Source organism: Ailuropoda melanoleuca, chromosome 3, assembly GCF_002007445.2.
Source record: "Ailuropoda melanoleuca isolate Jingjing chromosome 3, ASM200744v2, whole genome shotgun sequence".
Lineage (NCBI taxonomy): Eukaryota > Metazoa > Chordata > Mammalia > Carnivora > Ursidae > Ailuropoda > Ailuropoda melanoleuca.
In genome coordinates, this window is record NC_048220.1 from 105,144,744 (window position 1) to 105,170,642 (window position 25,899).

Here is a 25,899-nt window from a genome sequence, read left to right on the forward strand (position 1 = left end):
GGAAAACAGGAGATAGCCCCATATCTAAACATCTCAAGCTCCTTAACAATCTTATTCATCCATCTTGTTGCCTAAGCGGGAACAAAGATCTGTTGGTGGGATGAGAGCTGAGATTAGAATTGAATTACAGAATCTCAGTGCTGCAAATGAGCAGACCGAGATGAAGTCTGCCGCCCCACAGACCAGGAATGCTGCCACGTAATGCTGCCAGATGAGTGAAGAGAGGACATTCCTCAAACCACACAAATGTCTCAGTCAATTCAGGGCAAGAAACTTGAAGGGTGGGGCCAGGATTCAAACCAAGAGGTCAGTATGGTGGTCACAGCCACAGACTTCAGAGACAGAAAGATCTGACTAGGGTAGATTTGGGTCTCTGCCAAAGATGAGTGATGACCTCGGGCAAGCTATTCTATACCTCCCTAAGCCTCAGTTTCCACATCTGTAAAAACAGAATGACAACGCTACCCAGAGAAGTAGACAGGCTTTTTGGAGCCTGAAGCTTATACCACTTGGGTGGGGGTGGGGGTTACCGGTAAGGGGTGGAGAGGGCCTCTAAGAAAAGGAATACAAAATTACAAATTCAAAATTGCACACAGGACCTTGGAAGAGGTCCCATGTAAGGGAGGGGCCGGACAAATCTGTCTTGGATGCTAGTTAGCTGAGAGATCATTGGAATAAAGCTCTTGGCACTCGAGATGATGGTACGGAGAGAGGTCTGGCTTGAGTAAAATGCTATAATTTTGAGGAAGGAGGAAATCTTGGCCCGTTCATCCGTCACTGAAGCGGAGATAATGACAGAGAATGAAACACTAGAGAAACCCCCGCAAGGCCTTCTTTAGCTGCAGAGTTCTATCCTGAATGTCATGTGCGACCTTAGGCAAATCACGTGCTCTCCTGGTGTCAGTGTCCTACCCAGTGAAATGTGGCTGGGGGTTGTACGATCTCTGCCCTTTTGCCAAAGAACTCCCACTGCTTTCTCCCTGGAGCCTCACAAAAGCTAAGAAGCAGCTGGAGGTGAGTGAGTGCTTGCTCCGTTTTCCCCCAACTTTTCCCAGGGAAGGGGATCTCCCAGAAGGATGCCTTACAACAGATGTCAGCCAGTGGGAAGTGGAGCCCCTAACTTGGGATGAATAAGGAGATGGGGTGTGGAGGTATTCTCTTGGAGACAGAAATAGGGTGTTAGTTAAAAAGCCTGCCGAGTTGGGCACCAATCCCTACTCTGTCACTTTCTAGTTGTGTGACCTTGGGCAGGTCCCTTTAGTACAGAATCTGATTCCTTCATTATTTAATTTATAGGATTAAATGAGAAAATACAGGTAAAGCACTCAGGAGAATGTCCGTTCCTTAGTGAAGTGCTTCATACGTGTTAGTTATGAAAATGAGGGGTATGGCAGTCACTGCTATGAGGTGAGGTGGGTGACTCCCCTCTCAAATCCCTTCCTGCCTCTTCTGCTCCCCCTTCTCTTGCACTGATCTGCTTCTTTGGGCAGGAGGAGCATACTCTGGGGGAGGTAGGCGGGGCCTCATTCCAGCTGGGCCAGAGCGTGCTGCAGCATCGGCTGCTCATCTGGGTTTTGCACCTGACGGACACCTTCCTGCTTGCCTCCTTCCAGAGCAGACCTCCTCAACACCCAGGGCCCTTTCTCGGAAGCAGTCATGCCTGTGACAAAGAGTGCCAGCGGGCCCCAGGGCACTGTTGACCTCAAGCTGGACCTCAGGTCCCCTCCCAAAAGTGCCAAGAAGCTGCAGAGCAAGGACTCCAGTTTCTGGGATGGACGCCCTTCCGAGTCACCAGGCTTAGAGAAGACCAAGGGCATAACGTGAGTGCTTTTTTCTGCCACCCCGATTTCTGCCTCCGAGCCTGCAAGCTTGCACTGACAAAAACCCTGGCGTGGTTGTCTCTGACCCCCAACCCATTATGCAGAGGGGAAAACCAAGGTCAAGAAAAGTGCAGGCAGAGACTGAGTGAAGGTGAGAGCTTACAGAGGCAGGAGCGGTGACTCAGAAAGCCCTAGGCTCCCATGGTCCCGCACTCAACAGGTGCGGATGGGGACACTAAGGCCCAGTTACCCCAGGCCACGCACTGGGTCATTGGCAGGATGGGCGCTGGAATCCAGTGCTGGCCCTAAGTCAGTTTTGTTCCTGGGCAATCCTGATCATTGGCAGAATCCCTGCCTTCTCCAAGCAGGTGAGATCTGAGCTTAAAACTGGACCTCACTGACTGACAACCAGGCATTGACTCCTCTCTGCCTCCTTCCTCCAGTTACTCTGGCCTCTACTTTGGCCTGTACTTCAGTTGTGAGGACATCAAAAGCATAGCATGTGGAAGACTTTCTTCCACCTCCCTGGGGTGTGTGTGGGGGTGGGGAAGGCTTGCAAACCATGAGCAGGAAGGGTCTGCAGAAGGAGTTTAGGTGGAGAAGTCACGCTACAGGGCTCAGCAACCTCCACCTCGACCGCTTAAGCAGAGTGGCCGATTCACTTAGGAAATGTGGGTGAGTGGCCTGCTGGAGAGTGCTGCTGCTTTAAGAAGAAAATGTTGACAGCACTGGTAGAGAGAACACCTGCGCTCAACTAGTGATTCTGCACCTTCCCTTCCCCCAGCATCGGTGTCCCCCATATGCAAAACAGGGGGAAACAGGTGGCAGTGCAAATTTAAAGAGGTCGCCTGTGGGAATTACATCTGTCAGGAGGGGTGTGCAGCAAGGAGGGAGAAGTTACCACAAGGGCAGGCGAAGTCCCTTTCTATTGTCAGCACACCTAGCAGGGTTCAGTTGCCCTCGGGGGCTAGTCCTGGGGGCTGTGAATTCCTGACACTGGGAATGAACTCTCCAGGCCTTGGGGCCATCCACTAAGGAGCAGGGATATTTCTCAATCAAGGGCCTTGGGGGAACCAACTAGCTCTTGTGTCCTAAACTGACACGTGATTTGGTGGCAATTTCAACTACTGAAGAATCAAAGACATAAAGCATGAGAGAACTAGAGGGGCCCTCCCAGTTTGGAGCTGAAGAGAAACAAGTTGGGCAAACATGGAACTCAGGTCAGCTCACCCGGGTTCAGAAGCCCACTTAGCAGCTAACCGGCTCAAGCAAGTGGCAGAACTCTCTGCCCCAGTTACTCCTCTGTGAAATGATATTTCACTCCTCCCAGGATGGCCGCAAAGGTGATTTGCGCATAAAGCCCCCAAACACAGCACCCTTAAAAGCTGGCCACTGTGGGGCGCCTGGGTGGCACAGCGGTTAAGCGTCTGCCTTCGGCTCAGGGCGTGATCCCGGCATTATGGGATCGAGCCCCACATCAGGCTCTTCTGCTATGAGCCTGCTTCTTCCTCTCCCACTCCCCCTGCTTGTGTTCCCTCTCTCGCTGACTGTCTCTATCTCTGTCAAATAAATAAATAAAATCTTAAAAAAAAAAAAAAAAAAAAAAAAGCTGGCCACTGTGAATACCTTGAAGGCCCAAGGTCACCAAAGGAGTTGGGGCTAAAATATGGGTCTCCTGCCTCCCAGCCCAGTGCTCTGCTCAGCTCACCACACTAAGTTTTTAAGTTGACTGTATGGCCCAAAGTTAAATTCTGATTTCCTAAGTCCTTTGGTTAGAAATTTCTAAAGTGACCTGTTGACCCTGTCCTTGTTGCAAAACAAGCCCATTATTGGAGGGCCGTAGGGCACAAGTGCTCAGTCAGCGATGTTGACACCCACAGGAAGAGAGAAGGGCCTGCGAGTCTCCGCCCACTTTCTCCCTCAATTGTTCCCTTTAACCCATAACAAATCGATGGGCAGATCCTCAGAAAGCTAGAGGATCTAGGTATTAACATAAAGATAAGGGTGGTTGGGGCAATCCTCAAAATATCATTCCTCCCAACATTTACAGAGGCTCAGAAAAGAAGACCTGTTGCCCAAGATGACACAGCTAGTTAAGTAGTGGCCTTGGGATTTAATTCCTGGTTCATCCAACCTCAGAGACCAGGCTCCTTTCAGAATACCTCTGGTACCCCTCATAGTCAGTGTCCTCACTGAAAGGCTCTCCCAGGGAATTTCCGATGTGTCTAAAGTTGTGGATGTAAACCCAACACTCACCTTGCTCCAACTCAGTCCAGGTACAAAGAGGTATAGTAATAGATTGTTCTGGGATTCATCAACACAGAGGGTACCTCCCTGGAACTTGTCCCTGAAGGTGTCCTTCTGACCACCTTCCCATCTGTCTTAAAGAGGGGGTCTAAGTTTTTATTTTTGTTTTTGTTGGGAGGAGACATGCCTTTCCCCAGCTTGAGGTCCTGGCCTGAGGGCTAAAAAATTCCTCTGGAGCCGGGTCCCCAAATGACCCTGTCTCAACAGACCCCATTAGGGGACCCAAGTCATCTGAACTTTTTAATTCAGAATCACCATGAAGTCTCTTTGCTGCTGGCCCTTTTCCCTTTTCTTTGAGTTCAATCCTGTCTCAGCTACTAGTTTATGACCTTGGGCCATCCCCTTTCTGAGTTTCCATTTCCTTAGTTACAAAATGGGATTTTTTTTCTTTATGTATCTCTCTGGGCCTATTTCTGGGAGGTGGTCCCATAGAAGTGGGGTGAAGAACAGGGACTGTGAGGCATTTCTGAGTTCAAATCATGACTCCCCAGTATATCTTTGGACAAGTCATTAAAAAAAATCTCTATGCCTCAGTTTTCTCATCAGCAAAATAAAGGCAATAAGCTACTTCCTAGTCTTGACAAGAGGATTAAATGAGGTAATATGAGTAAAGTACTTAGCATAGTATCTATTATATAGTAAATACGAGCATGGCATACGTCGAGTGTTAGCTGCTAAAACTGGGACAGTTTTGGCAGACTGAGATGGTTGGTCACCCTATAGGAGACCCAGAGGTGCTGGGTGCCAGTTAAGGCTACGGGGACTGAGAGATGGCCAGGAGCCCAGTTATCCAGCTGAACCCAGGTACAAAACCCCATCATTGGCATGCCATGAGGGATTGCCTATTGGACCTCCTCACCTTCACGCACCTACACCCTCATGTCTCTCTCTCCTCTCCTTTAGAGCATTCCAGACCTTGGTTCACCTGGTGAAAGGCAACATGGGTACAGGGATCCTGGGACTACCCCTGGCTGTGAAGAATGCGGGCATCCTGGTAAGAGGGGCTGCTGCAGGTGGGGCCAGCATGACTGGGTTGTAGCAGGGAAGTGGGAGGAGAAGCTCTCAGAGTTTATAATGACTAGCAAGAAGCAGTCGTTCTGGGAGGCAGCTTGGTCCAGACTTGAAGTCTAGACATCTAGCCAGGGTTTGAGTTCTGGCTCGGCCACAGACTTTGAGTGGTCCTGGTGAGTCATTTGTCCCTTCCCTGGAGCTCAGTTTTCTCCCTTGTAGAATGCAGGGATTGGATGATGACGAGTTTTCCAGTTGTGCCCAATGAAGCACTAGTTCTCAGGGGCACCTCAGAGGCCACCAGGGGTCAGAGTCCCTAGTCCTCCACTCCCACCACAATACCCATTGTAACTGCTTTATGTACTTTACTGGCGTACTACTTGACATTATATTTGAAAGAATACTTGCTGCTGCCAAAAAGGACTTGCAAACCAGTTTGCTAGAAAGTTCCTTGAGTGCTAAATGGTATCTGTGCTACCAAATCTCTCCTTGAAGTGTTCTTCATAAACCCATTCTCTTCTCTCTTCCCATTTCCCTTGGCTCCCCCTGCCTTCAGATGGGCCCACTCAGTTTGTTGGCCATGGGGTTCATCTCCTGCCACTGTATGCACATCCTGGTCCGGTGTGCCCAGCGCTTCTGCCACAGGTGAGGAAAACAGCATCTTCATGTAGATTGTTTTGGTACTCGGTTCTCAGGGATGTCCCAGAAACATCCTACATAAAACAAGAGTGTAATTCTTTCTTCCAACAAGGCTAAGAAAAAGAGAAAATCATTTGGGACAGAGACCTAAGGTGAGGCTCTGCCACGTGACTCATTAGATGATCTCAATCAGGCCACTGTGATTATCTGCTTGGCTCATCTGTAAATCGGCCACGAACAATCCATGCCTCACCTTGTCTCAGATAATTGTGATGAGAATCCATTCGGGATCATGGATGTGAAAACTACTGTAGGCATGCGAGGTGTGCTTTATTACCCTGGTTATGTAGTAACCACCCCACTTGACAGGTAAGGAAAACAAGCCATCCGGGAAATACTGCCAGGTGTCTAAGTCTGACCCAGAACTTGGGTCTCTGCCCAGTGTTTTTTCTACTCCAGCTGGGTCCTGCCTTGCTGTGTGTCTCCTGACTTTTTAGTAAAGGACCTGAGGTTGAACCCCCTCTTGGTAAATATGTATGCACTTTCTCCTACAGGCTTAACAAGCCCTTCATGGACTATGGCGACACGGTGATGTACGGACTGGAAGCCAGCCCCAGCACCTGGCTGCGGACCCATGCCCACTGGGGAAGGTACCTTGTTCTTGCTCTGCCCGAAGAGGAGTGAGCGACAGGAGGAGGAAATGCGGCTGGCAGGGATGCCTTCTTCCCTGGAAAGCTGGCTCAGGTGGCACAGAATGTTGGGCTTTCCACATGGAAGGGGTTCACTGGCAAACTTCCTGATCCAGTCCCCCTCCTTGTATGCTTCCAGTGACAGCGTGCTCATTCCTTTGTTACGCAGCTTTAATAGTATTCACTTATTAAACTATATTTATCCTGTTGTACTATGGACCAGGCCCTGGAAATACTGTGGGGAGCGAGGCAAACAGGCTTTCTCACAGCACACATAATCCAGTGGGAAAGACAAGCATTACACGGTTTAGGAGACAGTCACTTAATAACCACTGGGATGAGTGTGATGAAGGAAGGAAATACTAGTTGCTATCGAGCAGGCAAGGCAATGTGTGTGGGCTCATGTGGGCTTCCTAGGACACAACAGTTGAGATGAGCCCTAAGAGAAGGAATTCTTAAGGGTAAGGAATGACCCAGGGGAAAGTGGGCAGGAGCCTGGACAGCCTTCCAGGAAAATGAAAGAGCAGAGAATGAAGGTCTGAAGCAAGACGGAAGGCATGACAGTTTCAAGATACAGAGTGACAGGGAGCTTGAGGGCAGAGTCAAGGAGATGAAGCTGAAGAAGGATCCAGGGGTCCATGCAACCTGTACATTTTAGACCTTCCTAAAGGTTTTTGTTTCTTTCTTTAAAACAACGAAGAAACCACTGGAGGGTTTTAATCAGGCAAGTGATCATATTTGCATTGTTTAAAGATCTCTCTGGCTTCTGTTAGGAGAATACATTGTAAGCGAGCAGTCGTACATTAAGTCAGACCCGTGGGGGCTATTGGCAACGTCCGCGCAGGTAGCAATGACAGCATGGACCTAACTGGTAGCAGTGGGAATGGAGACAAGCAAATTTGGTTATGCTTTGGGTCCCAGGACGGTGGGGAAAAGGAAAGTCAAGGTTGACTCAGATTTCTGATGACTTTTAGTCTAGACAAATTGGGTTTGAGGTTCAAGTGGAGATGTCAAGTGGGTAGTGATATGTATAGGTTTGAACCTGTCTTCATGCAGGGCATACAGACCTGAAGTCATCAGCCATGAAGCCAGGGGGCAGAAGACGTTCCTTAGGGAGAGAGTTTATAGTAAGAAGAAAAGTGTAAAAATAACACAAGATGTTAAGGACCCTTTGCTGAGCTGACGTCCTCCTCCCACGACTCCTGCCTTTTGCTTTCAGGGCTGACACAGAACAAGTCAAGCCCCTCCATCCTCGGTACCTGGGACTAAATCTGCTCTTCGTTTTCAGGCCTGGGCCCACCCCATCTATATACTTTTTTCTGAGTACCATCTAGGTCAAAGTCTCTCTTGAATTGTGATACTCTAAACCATTACAGCCCTGCTGTGTGCCCTCTCACGAAATATAGTCTTCAGAGCATTGTGGCTCTGACACCTCCCTTGGCCCAAAGCCCATTCACATACTGAATCAATAAATACAGCCTCTGAGCAGACTAGGAAGCCTTTGGGACAATAACCAGAATTTTCCCAGTGTGTGACCCAAGAGGAGGCTTTGCCTGTCACTTACCCTTCGAATCCTTCTACCCATTATTCGACATATAAAGCAGCTTTTCCTGCTCTTTTTAGGGACCTAGCTCCACTAATCATCTCCTCTCCTATAACTTGAACTTCTTTTGGGATCTATGGGCTCTTCCTCTTAACATTTAAATGTGTTCATATATCTCTATCTTGAAAATAGTAAAATAAACTCATAAAATTTCCTGGACCTTGCACTGTCCTCTAGCCACCATCCTATCTCCTGTTCAACAGCTGCTTATTCAGCAGCTAGCCACTGAACACCCGCAGTGTGTCAGGACAGGTTGTGACAATGGCTCTATGATGATGAACAGAATGGGCACCATCAAGACTGGAGCTCACACTGAACTCTGTGAAAGAACGGCACACCCTCTGACTTGACTTCTGTTCATCTGGTTCATACCTCTTCCGTGGGTCACTTGGCTTTTCTGTCCTTAGACTTCTGTTGAAGTTCTTTCCACCAGTGTCCTAAAAGACCTCCTTATTGCACCTTCTTTGCCCTGGAGAACCTCTCAACAGTGTGGGTACAATTGACTATTCTCTTCTTCTGATGTTTTCTCCTCCCTTGGCTCCTATTAAACCCTTCCCCCACCCCTGGTTTCCCACCTACCTTTGTGGCCAGCCCTTTGCTTTCATTGCAGTCTCCTTTGTTCCTGTCTGCCCTTTAAACATTGGTGTTCTCTAGGGTTTGGAACATGGCCCTCTCTTCTTCTCCCTCTGCACACTCCCTAACACTGACCTGCCTTCTCAAGGCTTTCTCCATTACTGACAAACCAACAGTTCCTGACCCTCATACATAGTTGTCTCCTGTAGGTGCCTCAGGCTCAACAATTCAGATACTAAATGTGTCAGTTCTTCCCCTTCCCCTAAAACCTGTTCCTTCCTTCCAGTTCATTTTATTGTCCGAGCCAAAGCCTATCAGGAACCTTCGATCATTTCTTTCCCTTTCCCCCAGATGTTAGTGGTCACCAAGTTATGTTAAGTTCTAGCTTCCTAGTACCTCTTAAAGTGCTTTAATTCTGTCCTCCTAATGACCATGTCTTTGTCCAGGCTGCTGGACACCACTGTTATTGTAGGAATCTGCTATGTGGTCTACCCATCCTGAGTCTTGCCCCTTCAATGGATTCCCCACAGCCAGAGAAATCTGCTGAATCCTCCTCTGCTGAAATGCCTTCCTCACTCCTTCTTCTCCATCTCCTCCTCCTCGTCTTTTAAAAAAATGTCTCTGTTTCTTCCCCTTCCCAAGGGACTCCCGCTCAGGTACTGGTTTTTCTATGAAGGTTATCTGTTCTTTAATTAGGATAAAATGTCCTTTTCACCGTGGCCCTTAGTGCCATATTCTTGTTTGGTCACTAATCTATGAACCACTCAAGGAGGGGACTATATGTTATTTGTGTTTCCTCAGAGCCTAATATGGTGTCTGGCACATGGTAGAAAAAATTTTCATGTTAATGATAGCTAATAAAAATGGCGTGCCTACTTCCCTCCATCAATTAGTACCAATTATGAGGAATGCCACAGAGCCTGGTGTAGGGGGAAGTTCCCAACCATAGAATTTCACCACTTGCTGAGCTGGGAGGGGAGTGTGAGGGTGGTTGAGAAACATTTTTTTTTTTAAAGAACTATTATTACCTCGCTTCTTACTGCCCCATTGTTGATTGCGTTAGCAGAAGCCAGGATGCTGGTAGAGGGCCACCAACCCCTGGGGACAGAAATAGAAATGACAAACCAACACTTCTTTTATAACACGTTCTCTTTCTCTCTCCTCTCTTCCAGGAGTATCGTGAGCTTCTTCCTTATAGTCACCCAGCTGGGCTTCTGCTGTGTGTACATTGTGTTTCTGGCTGATAATTTAAAACAGGTAGAGTCTTCTAGAGAATGTGGAAGGGGAAAGGATGTGGAAAAGGAGGGTCCTCTGTTCGTTGTTCAGCAAATCTGGCTCCTTCTTTTGGGCTCCTAGAGTCCTCATCAGTACAACAAAGGAAGTTAAACTAGATGTTATGAAAGAATCCAGACTTCCCCAGTTCACTTATCTGTTCTACAAGTGGTTACTTTTTCCCAGTATCTTGGACCTGTTCTCAAAGCCCGTCTCTAAACCTGAGCTGAAAGAAACCTTGGATTTTGTCAGTTGTCTTGCCTTGCGTCCTAATCATCCTTAACTCTCCTAAGACTGATATGGGCTCTTTTGGGATGATACCTAATCTTTGGACTATCTTTATCTACCTTTAGCTGTTTAACCTCTGGTTTAACAGTTATTGTCTCCAGGAAGTTGTTTTGATCTAGCCCAGAAGTTATCTTGTAGCAATTTAAGCAAAATATTGTGGGTAATAACAAAGGCCATCCTTAGTCAATCAGTGAGCTTAAAAAAGAAATTATTCTTTAGGGCTTTTTTTTTTTTTTTTTGCTTATAGTAATACCAGAAATTTAGAAATGTAAAGAAATGAGAAAGAAGGGAAAAAACAGCATGCATTCAGAGTTAGCTGCTATTGTGTGTCAGAAACAGGGAGCATTACATAATGCTTTCCCCCATTTATTTCTCTCCGTGGCCTTATCACTGTAGGCACTGTGGCTATTCCTGTTTTGCAGATGAGAAAACTGAAGCTATAAACTTTGTAATGTATAGAGGATCACAGAGCCAAGGTTAAAAATCCAGGCCTTTCGACATCAGAGCTCAAGTTCTTGAACACTATGCTATATTACTTTTCAAAATGAAACAAAATTGGGGCACCTGGGTGGCTCAGTTAGATAAACATCTGACTCTTGATCTCAGCTCATGTCTCAATCTCAGGGTTGCGACTTCAAGCCCCTGTTGGGCTCCATGCTGGGCACGGAGCCTACTTAAAAAAAAAAGGAAGGAAGGAAGGAAATTATTATTAATTCAACCACTCATGGTTATTGTTTTAAGTTAGAATTAGCTGGTTAGCATTTTATAATGTCCTTACATTTTTTTTGTCCTTACATTTTTTAATGTAATTTTTACCAGTTTCATAATATTTCATCACACAGACTGGCCAGGACGTAGTCTCCAACGTTGGATATTTTATTTGTTTCCCTTTGTTTTTCTACTATAATCTGTGGAAGTCTTTGTACACCCCTTTATTTCTTTGGCATATATTCCTTAAAGTAAAATTACTGGGTCAAAGAGCGATTGTTTAAAAGCTCTAAAAACATGTCGCCAGATTGCCGCTTGGAAATCAATCTGCTATCAGCAGAACGTTGTCATCTGTCTAGAGACAAGGCAAGCATTCTCTCCATGAGTTTGCAGGCTAAGTAGGATGTGTTCTAAAGCAAATGAGTTAGCTCTGAATATATTTTGGTGCTGGGTCAGGACACCACTAACAACACTCTGAAGGCAAGACCGCTTCACGGTGAACTTAAGTGACAGAAATGTGCGGGCGCTGGGAAAGATCATTGCAGCAAGGGAAGGCTCCCTTGCAGAGGTTTGTCCAAGCTGGTTGTTGAAGGACAGGTTGGAGAAGAAGGGGTGGCAGCCAGGAAGGGAGAAGTGAACACCTGGAGGTAGGAATGTGCAGGCCTGGCTCAGGAGAGGCAATAAAATTGGTTGTAGAAGAAGGTGTGGACTTTGGGAGAGGAAGAGCCTTCAAGGTTGAATGGGGCCCATGATGGAGGGCCATGAATGCCGGCTAATGTTTCAAGTACTTTTCCTATTGAAAGGAATCAGAAGGTAAGGAATCAGAAAGAAATAAGACTTAATGGTTCATTTAAGTAATCATGGTGTGTTCTTAAGTGAAAAGGAGATTTCAAAATAAGAGCAAATGCTGTAGTTGCAGTCTTGTGTAAAAAAAAAAAGGATGAGTATAATACATGTAATTTGTGATGTGGTACAGAAAACGCATAGATGAATATATTTCGGGACATTACCCTGGCTACCAATGTGTACTGAGATCATCATTGTTTTTACATCATCTTCTTGCCTAATTCTAGTTTCTAATTGTTCTGCGGTGTTCTGCAGTATTGCTTGCACAGTAAGACTGTACCCATTAAGTCAGGCTGATTCTAAATAAAGGTAGTACCATCCCTCTCCTATCCCATCCCGCCTGACATTGCCAGGGGGTGTTTGTACTGTGTGCAGAGGGGTGTTTCTTGTTTGTCACAAAGATTGGGGGATGCAAATAGCTCTTACTAGGGGACCCAGGGATGCTAAATACTCTTCATTGAATGGTCCAGTCCTCATAAGGAATAATTCTCCCACTCAAATGCCAGCATCAGTCCAATTAAGAAACAGTAAGTGATGGGTTTTTTGGTTATAACCAAAAGAAAGTCTGACTAACTCACTGTGAGGCCATGGCATGTGAGACAAGCTTTTTGTGAGGGAGTTTGATTATGGACCAGGCACTAAGCTAATCAAGTCTCCGGTAGATGTATTGAATGTTCCCCTTGCTTTTCCCATTCCTTCCTCAGGTAGTGGAAGCAGTTAATGGGACCACCAACAACTGCCATTATAACGAGACAGTGATTCTGACGCCCACCATGGACTCTCGACTCTACATGCTCTCCTTCCTGCCCTTCCTGGTGCTGCTGGCCCTCATCCGGAACCTCAGGGTCTTGACCATCTTCTCCATGTTGGCCAACATCAGCATGCTGGTCAGCTTGATGATCATCACCCAGTACATCGTCCAGGTTAGTGCACACCACACACCTGACTCCCCCACTGGCCAGAGCCTTTTATCAATAATAGCCTGATACCTCCCTAGGGCCAGTCCCGAGGGTAGGTGTGTACCTCACTCTTCAGTCTCCTACCGTCGTACCATTATTTCCACAAAGATGTCTCTGTGCAATCTCATTCTTCTGGATAGGTCCTCTTTTATGTTGCTCCTCCAACCGTTGTCAAATTCTGGCCTTTGAAAGAAATTTTGCTTTGCAAGGAAAACATCTCGATTGGTGAACCACAGACCATTCCTGTAATGGTTGGATAGCAGCAAAAGGCAAATGAAAAGCAGGATCTCCTACTAAAGCTGAAACTTACCAAGTTACCTGTAGTCTCACATCCTCTAGGCTACAATTCCAGGTGTCCAAAATTACCCATAGGAACTCAAGAGAAAGCAATAATAACACTTAGTCACAGAGGCATTGTCTCAGAGGAAAGCAAATCTATCATAATGCAAATTACAACGCCTTCAAGGTTGAGTTGTGGGTTTTGATTTTCTCTCAATTTCCCACTTTTCCATCCTTTCTAATGTTTATTTACTGGACAAGACTACACAGAAATTAAACCCGGAAGGCCTTTAGCATATCTCTCATACCATTCAAATGTTTTTATCTTTCAGAAGTCACAAGAAAAAAAGTTATCTTGTCCATGGAATTTAGTAAAAATAAAAAATTAGTCAAATATTTTAGGGTAACTACAAATAGGTCTTACCTTCCTTAAGGCAACATCGATAAATTCTACAAAATTGAATTTCCTAATAAAACAGCTACCTTCGATTCATTTTTGGACCATTCCTGAAGTTGCCCAGTTAAAGAAATGGCTCTGTAATTATTATCCCATTCAGGTCACAGGGTATATAACATGTTTATTCCACACACTTTCTTTCCCTTCAATTTATAGCTCATTGAAGAAAAGGGGACTTTCATATCCAATTACTTTGGACTCCCAAGAGTATCACTAACTACAGTCACAGCAGTTTCTGTCACCCATAACCACTGGTACATCCAAGTGTCCGTGGGCACTTCAGGCTGGTACCAACCTGTGGTGTGTAAGGTTTTCTTCTGGAGGATTCTGGTAACCCCCCATGAGGTACTGACCCTTCGGTACTTTGACAATACCTCAATGTTTCTGTCCTCTGGCTCTTCTGTGTTGTACGTGTTCAAATCAACTTTGATGCCTACTTCCTTTTGAAGTTTTCTGAATTCTTGGCATTCCTTTTGTTTTGTTTTGTTTTAATTTAGGTCTACTCTTGGAATACTCTTCTCTTAAATGAACCAAAGCACCCTTTGAGAGTTAAGGTCTTATTTCACTTCTCTTTCCTGCAGGAAATTCCAGACCCCAGCCAGTTGCCGCTGATAGCAAGTTGGAAGACCTACCCTCTCTTCTTCGGAACAGCCATTTTTTCATTTGAAAGCATTGGTGTGGTAAGGTTTGAATTGGGTAATCTTTCCCCTGTGCTGTGGGTGGCCTTCTGAACAGGAGCCGGGAACTCTGGGTTTCTTGGTTTCTGTGTGCACACAGGAGAAAGTAACCTCTTGTCCCAAAACATCTATTAAACATTTATCTTCATACCAACATGTGTTTCCTAATCTTTTAAACTCAAGACAAGTGGAGGTATACAATTTACAGGGTTTAATGAAACAGACAAAAGGAGTTTTAAGCTGGGAAGTACGATATATTTACAATGGATTATTACATAGTTTGTGTTTCACACTTGAGGAAGGATAGTGCTGTGTATGTAATTTTGTTTACTTTTAATTTGCATACAGTACAATTCACTTTGGTGGGGGGGAGTGTGTACATTTCTGTAAGTTTTTGAAATGAGTAAAGTCATAGATGTGCCACAGTCAGGACACAGAACAGCTCCCTCACCACCAAAAATTCCCTCGTGCTGTCCCGTTGTAGTCAGTTCCTCACCTCCCACTAACCCCTGGGAACCACCTTCTGTTCTGTCTCTATCATTCTGTCTTTTCCAGAATGTCATATACCTGGGATCATGCAGTATGTAACCTTTTGAGACTACGTGTAAGATCAGCTGTGTTGTTGCATGCATTGGTAGCTCCTTGCTTTCTGTTGCTGAGTGCCCGCTGTACCGGCAACACCATGATTTGTTTATCAGCTCACCTGCTGAAGAACAGTTAGGTTGTTTCTAGTTCTTGACAATTATGAATAATGCTTATAAGCAAGCATTTGTGTACAGGATTTTATGTGAACCTATGTTTTCATTTCTCTAGGAGTGGGTTTGCTAGTCACATATTAATGTGTGTTGTTCAACTTTATAACAAACTGCCACACAGGGTTTCGTAATGGCTGTACCATTTTGCTTTCCCGCTGGAATGGATGAACATTCCAGTTGTTCTGCATCATTGCTAGTTCTTTGATGTCCTGTCAGCATTTTTTTTATTCTGCCATTCTAATAGGTTCATAGTAGTATTTGATTGTGATCTTAATTTGCATTTTATTAATGACCAATGATTTTGAGCATCATTTTGTGGGCTTGTCATCTGTATATCCTCTTTAGTGAAGTATCTGTTCCAATCTTTTGCACACTTTTAAAAAACTGAGCTGTTGAGTTTTAAGAATTCTTTATATATTACAAATGCAAGTCCTTTATTGGATATATAATTGCAAATATTTTCTGTAGTCTGTAGCTTGTCTTTTTGTTCTCTTAACAGTGCCTTTCATGGAGCAAAAGTTTTAAATTTGATGAAGTCCAATATATCAAAATTTTCATTTTATGGTTCCTGCTTTTAGTGTTTTATCTAAAAACACTTTGCCTGACCCAAGTTCACAAAGATTTTCTCCTATGTTTTCTTCTAAATATTTTGTAGTTTTCATTGTACATTTAGATCTATGATCCATTCTGAGTTAATTTTTGATAAAGGTGTTTGTATGTTGTAGTTCTTTTTTTAATAGGTTGCCCAGTTGTTCCAGCATCATCTGTTGAAGAGACTGTCCATTTTCTGTTGAATTGCCTTTGCATCTTTGTAAAAACCTTAACAGTATTCCTTTCAATCCATGAACATGGGATATCTTTCCATTTATTTGGGTCTTCTTTCATTTCTTTATTTTTTTTAATTATTATGATATGTTAGTCACCATACAGTACATCATTAGCTTTTGATGTAGTGTTCCATGATTCATTGCTTGTGTATAACACCCAGTGCTGCATACAGTACATGTGCTTCTTAATACCCTTCACTGGGCTAGCCCATCCCCCCACTCCCCTCCCCTCTAAAACCCTCATTTGTTTCCCAAAGTCCATAGTCTCTCATGGTTCATCTCCCCGTCTGAATTCCCCCCTTCATTTTCCCCTTCCTTCTCCGAATGATCTCCCTGCTATTCCTTATGTTCCACAAATAAGTGAAACCATATGATAATTGTCTCTCTCTGCTTGACTTATTTCACTTAGCGTAATCTCCTCCAGTTCCATCCACATTGATGCAAATGTTGTGTAATCATCCTTTCTGATGGCTGAGTGATATTCCATTGTATATATGGACCACATCTTCTTTATCCATTCCTCTGTTGAAGGGCATCTTGGCTCCTTCCACAATTTGGCTATTGTGGACATTGCTGCTGTAAACATTGGAGTGCATATGGCCCTTGTTTTCACTATATCTGTATCTTTGGGGTAAATACCCAGTAGTGCAATTGCTGGGTCATAGGGTAGCTCTATTTTTTAACTTTTTGAGGAACCTCCACACTTTTTTCCAAAGTGGCTGTACCAGCTTGCATTCCCACCAACAGTGCAAGAAGGTTCCCCTTTCTCCACAACCTCCTCCAACATTTGTTGTTTCTTGCCTTGTCAATTTTTGCCATTCTAACTGGTGTAAGGTGGTATCTCAATGTGGTTTTAAACAATGCTTTGATGCTTCACATCACTCCCACACATTCACAACTTAAGGCAGAGCCCAGGACTTCACTCACAGATTTAGGGGACCACTTTCTCCAGCATCCTCCTATCCATGTTTTCCTGTATACTCACCAGTTTCCAGGGGCTTCTAGTTTTCTGGTTTTCTGGCTAGAAAGCCAGAGTTATAGCCTCCCTAGAGTGCTATGCACTTCCTGTGACTGAGTCTGACTGGGGTTAAGCACTGAGAGGAAAGAGAGAGGGAAAAACTAAAATAAAAATAAATGAATGAATGAATGAACAGCGATTCCTTCCAGGGCCTGCTTCATAGACATGCAACCTATGCAGTCACAAAGGGACCTGCCTTTGGAAGGGTCCCACAAGGTTTAATACTCTGCTTTCATCATCTTGAAATTCTTAATTTTTGAACGAGAAGCCCTGCATTTTCATTTTGCATTGGACCCTGAAAATTATGTACCAGAGCTGATTTAGCCCCACATTCTTTGGAATACCAAAGCCCCCTTTGCTAGTTCTTTTGCTCAAAGAGAAAAATTTGTGTCAGATTTTTAGGTGCCTGTGTGACCACCACAGTCACTGATATACCAGGATGCTGCTTTGTGACTGGGACTTGCCTTGGGAGTGTGGTCTTGAGAGTAAGAAAGGAAACAAAAAAATTAGGGGCCCCCTCCGTACTGTCTCTCTCACAGGGGCCTCTATTCTATGTCCTCTGGACAGAAAGAGGGTTTCTCTTGGACTTTTTTCTGTCTCCATCCACTGCATAGGATTCTAGGATTTGAGGTCCTCTTGAGTCTAAATTGGGAGATACAGGAAGAAAAAAAATCAAGAAACCCGGTACCATAATGGTCATTTTTACTGGTTTTGATCAATCCACATGCTATTATATACTTTTCAGAGTCCATAGCCAGTTGTTTTATGTATTCTTCCCAGGGCTTTTAGTTTTAATCAGTAAGAGAGCTATGGTGGAATGTGCCTACACCATCTTAATGAAAGTGCAAGCTCTTTATATTTAGAATTCTGGATAGTCATGGCAAAAAGCAGAGTGCAGTGGTTGAGCAAATGACTTTGGAAGCAGGATATGTTGCAATCTTATTTTGGCCATGAGTTACTCTCTGAACTCTAATTCCCCAACTAAATGATGGTAGTAATTGTTCAGTAAGTATTGAATACCTGCTATGTACTAATGATGATTAGTATCAGAGTTCACATTAGCTCTAGAAATCTTCTAGCCCAGTCTCCCACCTTTACAGAAGAAGAGCCTAAGCGCTGAGGAGGAAAGGGACTTGAGCCAGGTCACCAGCTGGGAACAGCAGCAGCTATGGCTAAAACCAGGTGCTCCTTACTCCCAGTCCAGGGACCTTAGCACTTTTTGTAAATGGCCATTTATCAATTTGATTGACTGTGGGAGGAGAAAAGGAGAAAGCCAGCTACTGGGTAAAAAAGGTAATTTTTAGCCTAGAGAATTTATGCAGTGAAAATGTATTGCAGGGTAGGAAACCTCAGGTTGGATTTTTCACTCTCCACATAATCCCCTGGACGTTTTCCTGAGCACCAACTGCTACTAGGAAATTGCCCTTAATCTGGAGGAAAGTCGAAAGGCACAATGATGACCTTGACATGGCGTTCCCTTCAAGTATTTTCCATTTGCATGGGGGTTGACAGGCATACAGGACAAAAAAGGAGTTAACAGTACAAGGGAGTAGACGGTCAGGTCCTACTGAGTAATAAATATATCCAATGCTGGAGATTGGGAATAAGCAAGTACTTGAACTTCGGAGGACAGCCCCAGTCTGCAGCCTCATTCTGCAACTTTCAAGCTGTGTAACTTGGGGCAAGTTATTCCATCTTCAGAGTCTTGTTTTCCTTGTCTGTAAAATAAGAATTATACAAGCACCATCTTCATAGAGATGTAGTCTTCACAGTATTAAAAAATAGGAACGGTTGACATTTACTAAGCCCTTACTGTATGCCATTATGGTGCTCATATAAATCTCAAAGAATTCCAATAGCTAAGTTTTCAGATAAAGAAACTGAGGCACAGATCAACCTAATGATGCATGCAAAATGTGCTTTAGCCCATGGCCTGATCAAGGAGAAGGAGAAGGTGGAGGGGGGCTGTCAGCCAATAGAAGCCTAAGGAGGAATTTATGGGATGAGAAGCCAAAAGATTGGTTCCAAAAACAGAAGTGACCTTGGGATGCCCAGCAGGCTCCTGGTACTCTGTCTCAACTTGGATTCTCTCAGAGCCAGGTACACATCTGGGGAAGAAGGAACACGAGAACATGGTGTATAGGGAAATGTCCTACTGGGGAACCAGGAACCTCCAGTCCCAGCTCTGCCACAGTCCGCTGTGTAACCTGAGTCGCAGCCTTCCCATCTGAGCAGAGAGCAGCGAATGCACTAGAATTGGAAGTCTCAAACTCAAATGCCTTTAGAAGGCAATGTGAGTGAAGAAACCAGGTATATGTCCGTATGAGGGGGAGAGGTGGGCCCGGTGAATGGGCTAAGAATAGTGTGCCCAAAGGCATTCACCTTCAATTGTCTAAAAGCCTATGCTGGCCAAAGAAAATGCATCTGCTGGCCAGATCAGGCTGCCCCAGGGGCTGAGCTCCTTGGTCTGCACAACCTGAAGAAGGGCCCTTCCAGCTCTGATGGTCCAGGGCTCATCTTGTGACTCCAGGCCTTCCTTCCTTTCTTCCCTTTTTTCTCATCTATTGTGGTAAAATATACCTAACATAAAATTTACCATCTCAACCATTTTTAAGCATACAGTTCGGTGACATTAAGTACACTCCCATTATTGTGCAACCATCACCACCATCCATCTTTGGTCCTGCAAAACTCTGTACCCATTAAACAATAACTGTTCATTTGCCCCTCCCTGAGTCCCTGGAAACCACCATGCTACTTTTTGACTCTCTGAATTTGACAACTTCAGGTACCTCATGTAAATGGGATCATGCAGTATGTGTCATTTTGTGACTGGCTTATTTCACTGAGTGTAATGACCTCAGTGTTCATCCATGTTATGGCATGTGTCAGAATTTCCTTCTTTTTAAAGACTGATTAATATCTATTTTATGTATATACCATCTTTGTGTATCCATTTACCCATCAGTGGACACTTGGGTTGCTTCTGCCTTTTGGCTATTGTAAATGATGCTGCTATGAACATAGTTGTACAAATACCTATTCAAGTCCCTACTTCCAATTCTTTTATGATATACTCAGAAGTGACATGCCTTTCTTTTGTTCATGTTCCTCTTTCTCCTTCTCTCCTTTTATGCTATGATCCTTCTGTAGGTTCTGCCCCTAGAAAACAAGATGAAGGATGCCCGCCGCTTCCCAGCCATCCTGTCTCTGGGAATGTCCATCACCACTGCCCTATACATCGGCATTGGGTCTCTGGGCTACCTGCGGTTTGGAGATGACATCAAGGCCAGCATAACCCTTAACCTACCCAACTGCTGGTAACTTCACAGGCTCCCATGTGGTGGGGACTCAGGGCTGGGTGGGGATGTGTGGGTGACTCCCTCCTCCCTTCCATAGATGGCAAACTAAGGTCTAGAGGGCCTTCACAGTGAGAAGCAGAGCTGTCTTTAAAACCCTGGGCTCTGGTTTCTCTGTCCAAGGAGCTTCTCCTACAATAGCCTGCCATATCGAGTGAGGCCTTGATAGCTCAGTGTGAAGAAGGACGTGACTTAGGAAGAGAGAGAAGTGACAGTTCTTGGTCACCTAAGGAGAGAAGGGAGGGGCCCTCAGGGAGAACAAGAGACAGAGAGAGGAGTTGGTGGGTGGCAACACTCATCTCCGATTACATTTCCCAAGGCCTGTGCTACAAGCCTTGCTTGCCACAGCCAAGGGTGCACATCTTCCAAGTTAGAGTAGCTAGGATGAAAAAGTAGTAAAGCAAGAACCAATGTGGGAAGACCACTGTAAAAACTCTATGTTCCAGTGCACAACAGTGAGCTGACCCAGACTTCAACAGTACCACATTTAAATGGACACATGAACCCGTATTGCATTGTGCAGCACTGTCTCCCACACCGAGGCATGTCATTAATTACAGGATGCCTGTCTTTTTAACGGTCACTTGGAGGCTTAATTTGCCTAAATGGGGCTCCTTTCCCAAGGTGGTAAATGTCATTCATCAAGCATGCAGTCCACCTCAAAAGATGGGAAGATGGAAATGGAGTGAAGTGGTGTTTCAGGCAGCAGGACTAGTGTGAGCAAGGAACTCAGAAATGTGGAAGTTAATCTTTCTAAGGAATGGCTCCCCAGCCCCCATACACACACATACACACAGGTTTACTAAACATGTGAGATGCAGCTACCACATTAATGGAATAAAGGAAAAAGTCCTAACTCCATAAGTCAAAAAAGGCATTGGTAAAACTCAACACCCCCCATCACACGCTGTCTCTGCCCCTAGTCCAAGGCCTGCAAGTAACCCGGCCTCTCCTTTGACCTCCCAACCCCCACCCAACCCTATTTGTAGACTGCTTCTTCCCCCAAGGATTCGGGACTCTGTAGTTCTCTCAACCTACTAGAAGCATGTGCTGAAGGCCTGTTATGTGCCAAGAGCCTTGGGGGAAGCCAGAGAATTGCTAAGGACTGACATTAGATCACAAGGGACTGCTATGTTTTAGAGCCAGGTTTTTTGGTCTTCACTACTTACCACTTGTGTCTCCCTGGGCAAAGTAGCTGGCCTGAGCCTCTAGTTCCTCAAATCTAAAATTGACCATCAAGTGATAAGTAGTTTGTGAAGGTGTCACATGTAGCCACACTCAAGATCGTTTTTCTTTAGAGATGACCCTCTGTTGCCATTCGAATCCATGATACCTCACTCTGTGTTCACCGCGTGCTCTGCAGTGACTCCCTCTTGGCTCTGGGAAATCCCTGCCCATTGTTTTCAGACAAGGAAACTGGAGACCAAGGGACGATCCTGAGGTCAAAGGTTAATGTTCCAAGGAGGCCAGGTGCCTGAGCATGATGGCCTTAGCGAGCATTGCTCTGGTTTGTCCTGCAGGCTGTACCAGTCGGTCAAGCTCCTGTATGTCGTTGGGATCCTGTGTACCTACGCCCTGCAGTTCTATGTCCCTGCAGAAATCATCATCCCCTTTGCCACCTCACAGGTGTCAAAGCGCTGGGCACTGCCTCTGGACTTGTCTATCCGCCTCGCCATGGTCTGCCTGACATGTGAGTACACGGCTGAGCCAAGTGTTGCTCTTTTGCTGAGGGCTGTCAGGAATCCGCCAGATGGTGAAGGATAGTCCTGATAACCAGCACTGATTGAGCACTAATTGTATTCCAAGAACTCTACTAAAGCTTTACAAGTAGTAATTCATGTAAGCCTCGGGGACAACCTAATTCTTCCATGTACCTAATTAGTCAGATTCACAGGTGTCCAGCCTGAGGGAGTGACACAGCTGGTTGAACAATAATTGTAACGATAAGACCTGATATTTATCAAATACCTACTGTGTACCAGCCACTGTGCTCTTTTTAGACTGAATTTCATAGTATTTCCTTCAGCCCTGCAGGAACTCTTATGAGGTAGGACTATGATAAGCTTCCCTTTACAAATGAGAAAACTGAAGCAAGGAGCGATAAGTAATTGGCCAGGAAGTGCCAGAGCTTGGATTTGAACCCACATCATCTGAGTCCAGAGTCAGCACCCTTCACCTCCGAGACAGAGGTCAGTGGCCAGTGAGTCTAATCTGACAGCAGAGGTGTGTTTCCGAGCCTAAGAGTGTTGTATAAACTTGCGCCAACATTTAAAATGTTCGAGATCTCACATACAAATCCAAATTTCTAATGTTTTGCAGTTGGGGGGGAGCAATTAAAATGGTTTGGCAAGCCTAGGATCACATTCCCCACTGGCAGCAGTGAGCCAGACTTGCCCCCTGGGCTTCAGCTGGCCCCCCTCACCCCCTCACAGTCCTCCTCATGCCCCAGGCCCCATGATCCAGGGTGCCCCGCTTCTGCAAGTGTTATAGCAGTGGTGAAAGAGGATAGAGATTCCTGTACAGAGCGTGGTGTTCCCCGGCTCTCCCTAAGGCTCCTTCTAATTGTGATCCTAAGACTCCTCTTAGGGAGATTCTTGCTTCTTGCTGGACTAGATCAACCCATGCAGCTCAGTGGACATCAGTTTTCCTTCTTTGAAATGATTTGTTCCCAGTTTACCCCAGGAAGCAGGGACACTGCCATTCGGAACCTTAGAGACTCCAGAGAGATCGAGGCATTTGTCCTAAATATGAAGATAATAATTCCTGAAGCCTACAGCTTCTGCATGCATTGCCCCAATCCAGACAAATGAAATAAATTGAAATAACAATAAAGATAACTTTTCTGAGTTATAGTGCGTTTAAAACTTGAACACCATTTGCAGTGTGAACCATAACACCTGAAAGGATAGCTATAGCATTTATGCCCATTTTGCAGAGGAGGAAACAAGCTGAGGAAGATGTAGGGACCTAACCCAAGGCCACACAAGGGGAAGCCAGAATCCTGCCTCCCAGACCTGTTTTGGTTCTGAAATACCACACTCCTCCTCCACAGGAAGCCTCGGAGAGGCTTCCAAGGCTTTCTTGGTGAAAATCTTCCAACAAGTCAAATAAAAAATATGGAAGCCCAGGCCTATAAAACAACCTATGAAAAAATAGATAATTTCAAAATCTTTAGCTTCTGGTGTTTGTTTGTTCTCTGACATGTACTAAAACCTGGAGAAGACATTCTTTTAATGAGACCCTGCAATCTTGTTCCAACTGAAGACCCCTTTCTCCTATAAATAATTTCACAGTCTAATCATTTGTAAGAGGTGCATGTAGTTGTGTTAGTCATTAAAGTGTTTATGAAGGCGTTTTTAAAAAGTTTTGCATCTTTTGTACGTTGATATGTCCCAAACAGATGGGACAGTTCCCAGAACTGTTATTTAATGTTATTTATTAAGTAAGAGCTTAATCATTGTCTTTTGAAAAATATTTTATTTATTTATTTGAGAGAGAGAGAGTGGGGGGAAGATCAGAGGGAGAGGGACAAGCAGACTCCTGCTGAGCAGGGAGGCCGATATGGGGCTGGATATCACCACCCCGAGACCACAACCTGAGCTGAAACTAAGAGCTGGACACTCAACCGACTGAGCCCCCCAGGTGCCCCTTAATCATTATTGAATAATGTGGGGATTTGAAGTGTGCCCAGTGGCATAAAAATTATTTTAAGCTAAAAACATTTGAACAAGCAGCAGCTACAGGGAGGGGAAAAACAAATCCTTACCTGAACTCCCTTTGCTGGATTAAGCAAGACCTTCTGACAAAGTACGGCCTCCATAAACCCCCTCTCTGGAAGGTTTTCGGCCAGAAAGGAGATTAACCATCATCACAGACCGAGTAATTCCCTAAATAAACTATCGGAACCAGTCATAGCTTCCACTTGTTCTTACATATGCTGTTTCTGCCTCCACCTTTCCCCCTATGTAATGGGCATGTGAACCCCTATCTTTGGCTGTTCTGGGAGCCAACTCCTCTGAAGCCTCCCTAGCCCTAAGTAAACTCTGTCTTTTGTCCTGTTAATTTTGTCTACTGTCAATAAATCCCCGTCCCAGCTCCTCCAATCATTGAACCTAAAAGTAGGGAGAGGGAAGATTTCTCTTCCCAACAATATGAATGCATATTTTGGAGAAATTATTAGGAGACACACCAAATTTTTAATGCATACTCTAGTGAACGTGATTGGAGTATTATAGGACTTACAGTTTTTCCTTATGTAACTAAAAATGAGAAACAACTCGTTTATGTTTTAAGAAAAGGATTCTAAAACCAAGCTTGGAAAGCTTGACTAAGTCTCGAAGATCCATGTGTCCCGTATCATCTTCCACAGGTGCCTTGGCCATCCTCATCCCCCGCCTGGACCTGGTCCTCTCCCTGGTGGGCTCCGTGAGCAGCAGTGCCCTGGCCCTCATCATCCCGCCCCTCCTGGAGATCACCACCTACTACTCGGAGGGCATGAGCCCCCTCACCATCGCCAAGGATGCCCTGATCAGCATCCTGGGCTTCGTGGGCTTTGTGACGGGGACCTACCAGGCCCTGGACGAGCTGATCCTCTCGGGACACCCCCTCACCTTTTCCAACTCCACCGCTTTTATTCAGTGAGAATGGCACTGCTCCTAACCGACCAGCACCTGACTTTTACTGATGTGGATATCTTTTGTATGCTTTACCTTTATTTCGCCTCTTTATCTTTTTTCTGGGCCAAGTCACGGTGAAGCAAGCAAGGACTCACCAGCTACAGGGTCTAGATGATAATTTACAAATTTGTTTTTATTACTTTTCTTTCCATCTTTAGCTTTCCCTTAAGTTGGGAGTCTCCCATGGAAGGCTTTGATTCATCCAACTTCTTGGCAATTCAGAAGGTGGACTTTGTACCTTGAGTGGTACTATGCAAGAAGGGGCCACCAGGGGGAAACCAAGTGACAGCAACTGGCAGAAGGAGGTGCAGCTGGCTAATGCTGACTCGGATCTGGTAGACAAAGGGTTTCTTCTTTTCCAGATCTATTCAAAGAACATAGACTAGGGGACATAACCTATAATCCAACAAGGTATATACAACTCCTATGACAAAATAGATAGGGCAAAGAGGTCCAGTGTGAGCTGCAACTCTCAGAAAGGAGCCATCATATTTAAGTCAAGGGCAATAAACTTTCTAAACCACTGGATAAAGTTTTGACCCAGTTCAAAGATGCCAACAGTAAATAGATGTGGAAGTAGATGTGTCAGTGGCAGAGGGGAGGGGAGTGGGCAATACCATTACAGTATCTGACATTATTTACCTCTTAATTCTTGCAACAAGCATTCTGCCTACCATTTGTCAAGCATAGTTCAAGGTTCTTAGAGTGGGTTGCAAAAATGGCCACAAATTCCTCTTGACAGCATGACTTTGCATCTCCTATCAGCAAGAGGTGAAACCTGTGTCTCTGCCCCTTGAATCTGGTCTTGCCCTCGTGACTTATTTGGGCCAGCTGTGATGCAAGCAGAGGTTTGGTGATAGTTTGTGCATCAGGACTTTCGTTTCTCGCTGTGCTGAGGAGCCATGACCACCAGGTGAAGAAGCCTGAGCTAGCCTCCTGGAGGACGAGAGGCCACGTGGAGCAGAAGTGAATCATCCCGGTTGAACCCATCCCTCAGATCAACCAGCCTGCCCACTTCAAGACACACAAGGGAAGCCGCCTAGACTACACCCAGCCCCAGCCAGGCTGACCCAGCTCATATGAATTGCCCAGATGATCCACAGAATTGTGAGAAATAATAAATGTGGTTTTAAGCCAAA

General features: G+C 45.1%; 1 protein-coding gene across 2 annotated transcripts; it reads left to right on the forward strand.

Annotated features, from left to right (window-relative positions):
- Positions 1–782: 782 nt before the first annotated feature.
- SLC36A2 (solute carrier family 36 member 2) lies at positions 783–25,899 on the forward strand. Of its 2 annotated transcripts, XM_034656839.1 has the most exons (11): positions 783–1,014; positions 1,614–1,820; positions 5,031–5,121; positions 5,692–5,780; positions 6,329–6,424; positions 9,812–9,896; positions 12,458–12,676; positions 14,030–14,128; positions 19,879–20,045; positions 21,605–21,774; positions 24,454–25,899. In XM_034656839.1, exons 2-11 carry the CDS (start codon positions 1,657–1,659, stop codon positions 24,723–24,725), a joined length of 1,452 nt encoding a protein of 483 aa, XP_034512730.1. In that variant the 5' UTR covers positions 783–1,014; positions 1,614–1,656; the 3' UTR covers positions 24,726–25,899. The 2 variants fall into 2 exon arrangements, with proteins under 2 accessions (XP_034512730.1, XP_019656843.1); XM_019801284.2 differs by lacking the exon at positions 783–1,014 and having other exon boundaries at positions 1,564–1,820.

What these genes read in the sequence shown, in the direction of transcription:
- SLC36A2 (XM_034656839.1), top strand. Translation starts at nt 1,657, where the DNA reads ATGCCTGTGACAAAGAGTGCCAGCGGGCCCCAGGGCACTGTTGACCTC. An exon ending in GAGAAGACCAAGGGCATAAC is followed by an intron (nt 1,821 to 5,030) that starts GTGAGTGCTTTT and finishes CCTCTCCTTTAG; the next exon opens with AGCATTCCAGACCTTGGTTC. An exon ending in TCACCCAGTACATCGTCCAG is followed by an intron (nt 12,677 to 14,029) that starts GTTAGTGCACAC and finishes TCTTTCCTGCAG; the next exon opens with GAAATTCCAGACCCCAGCCA.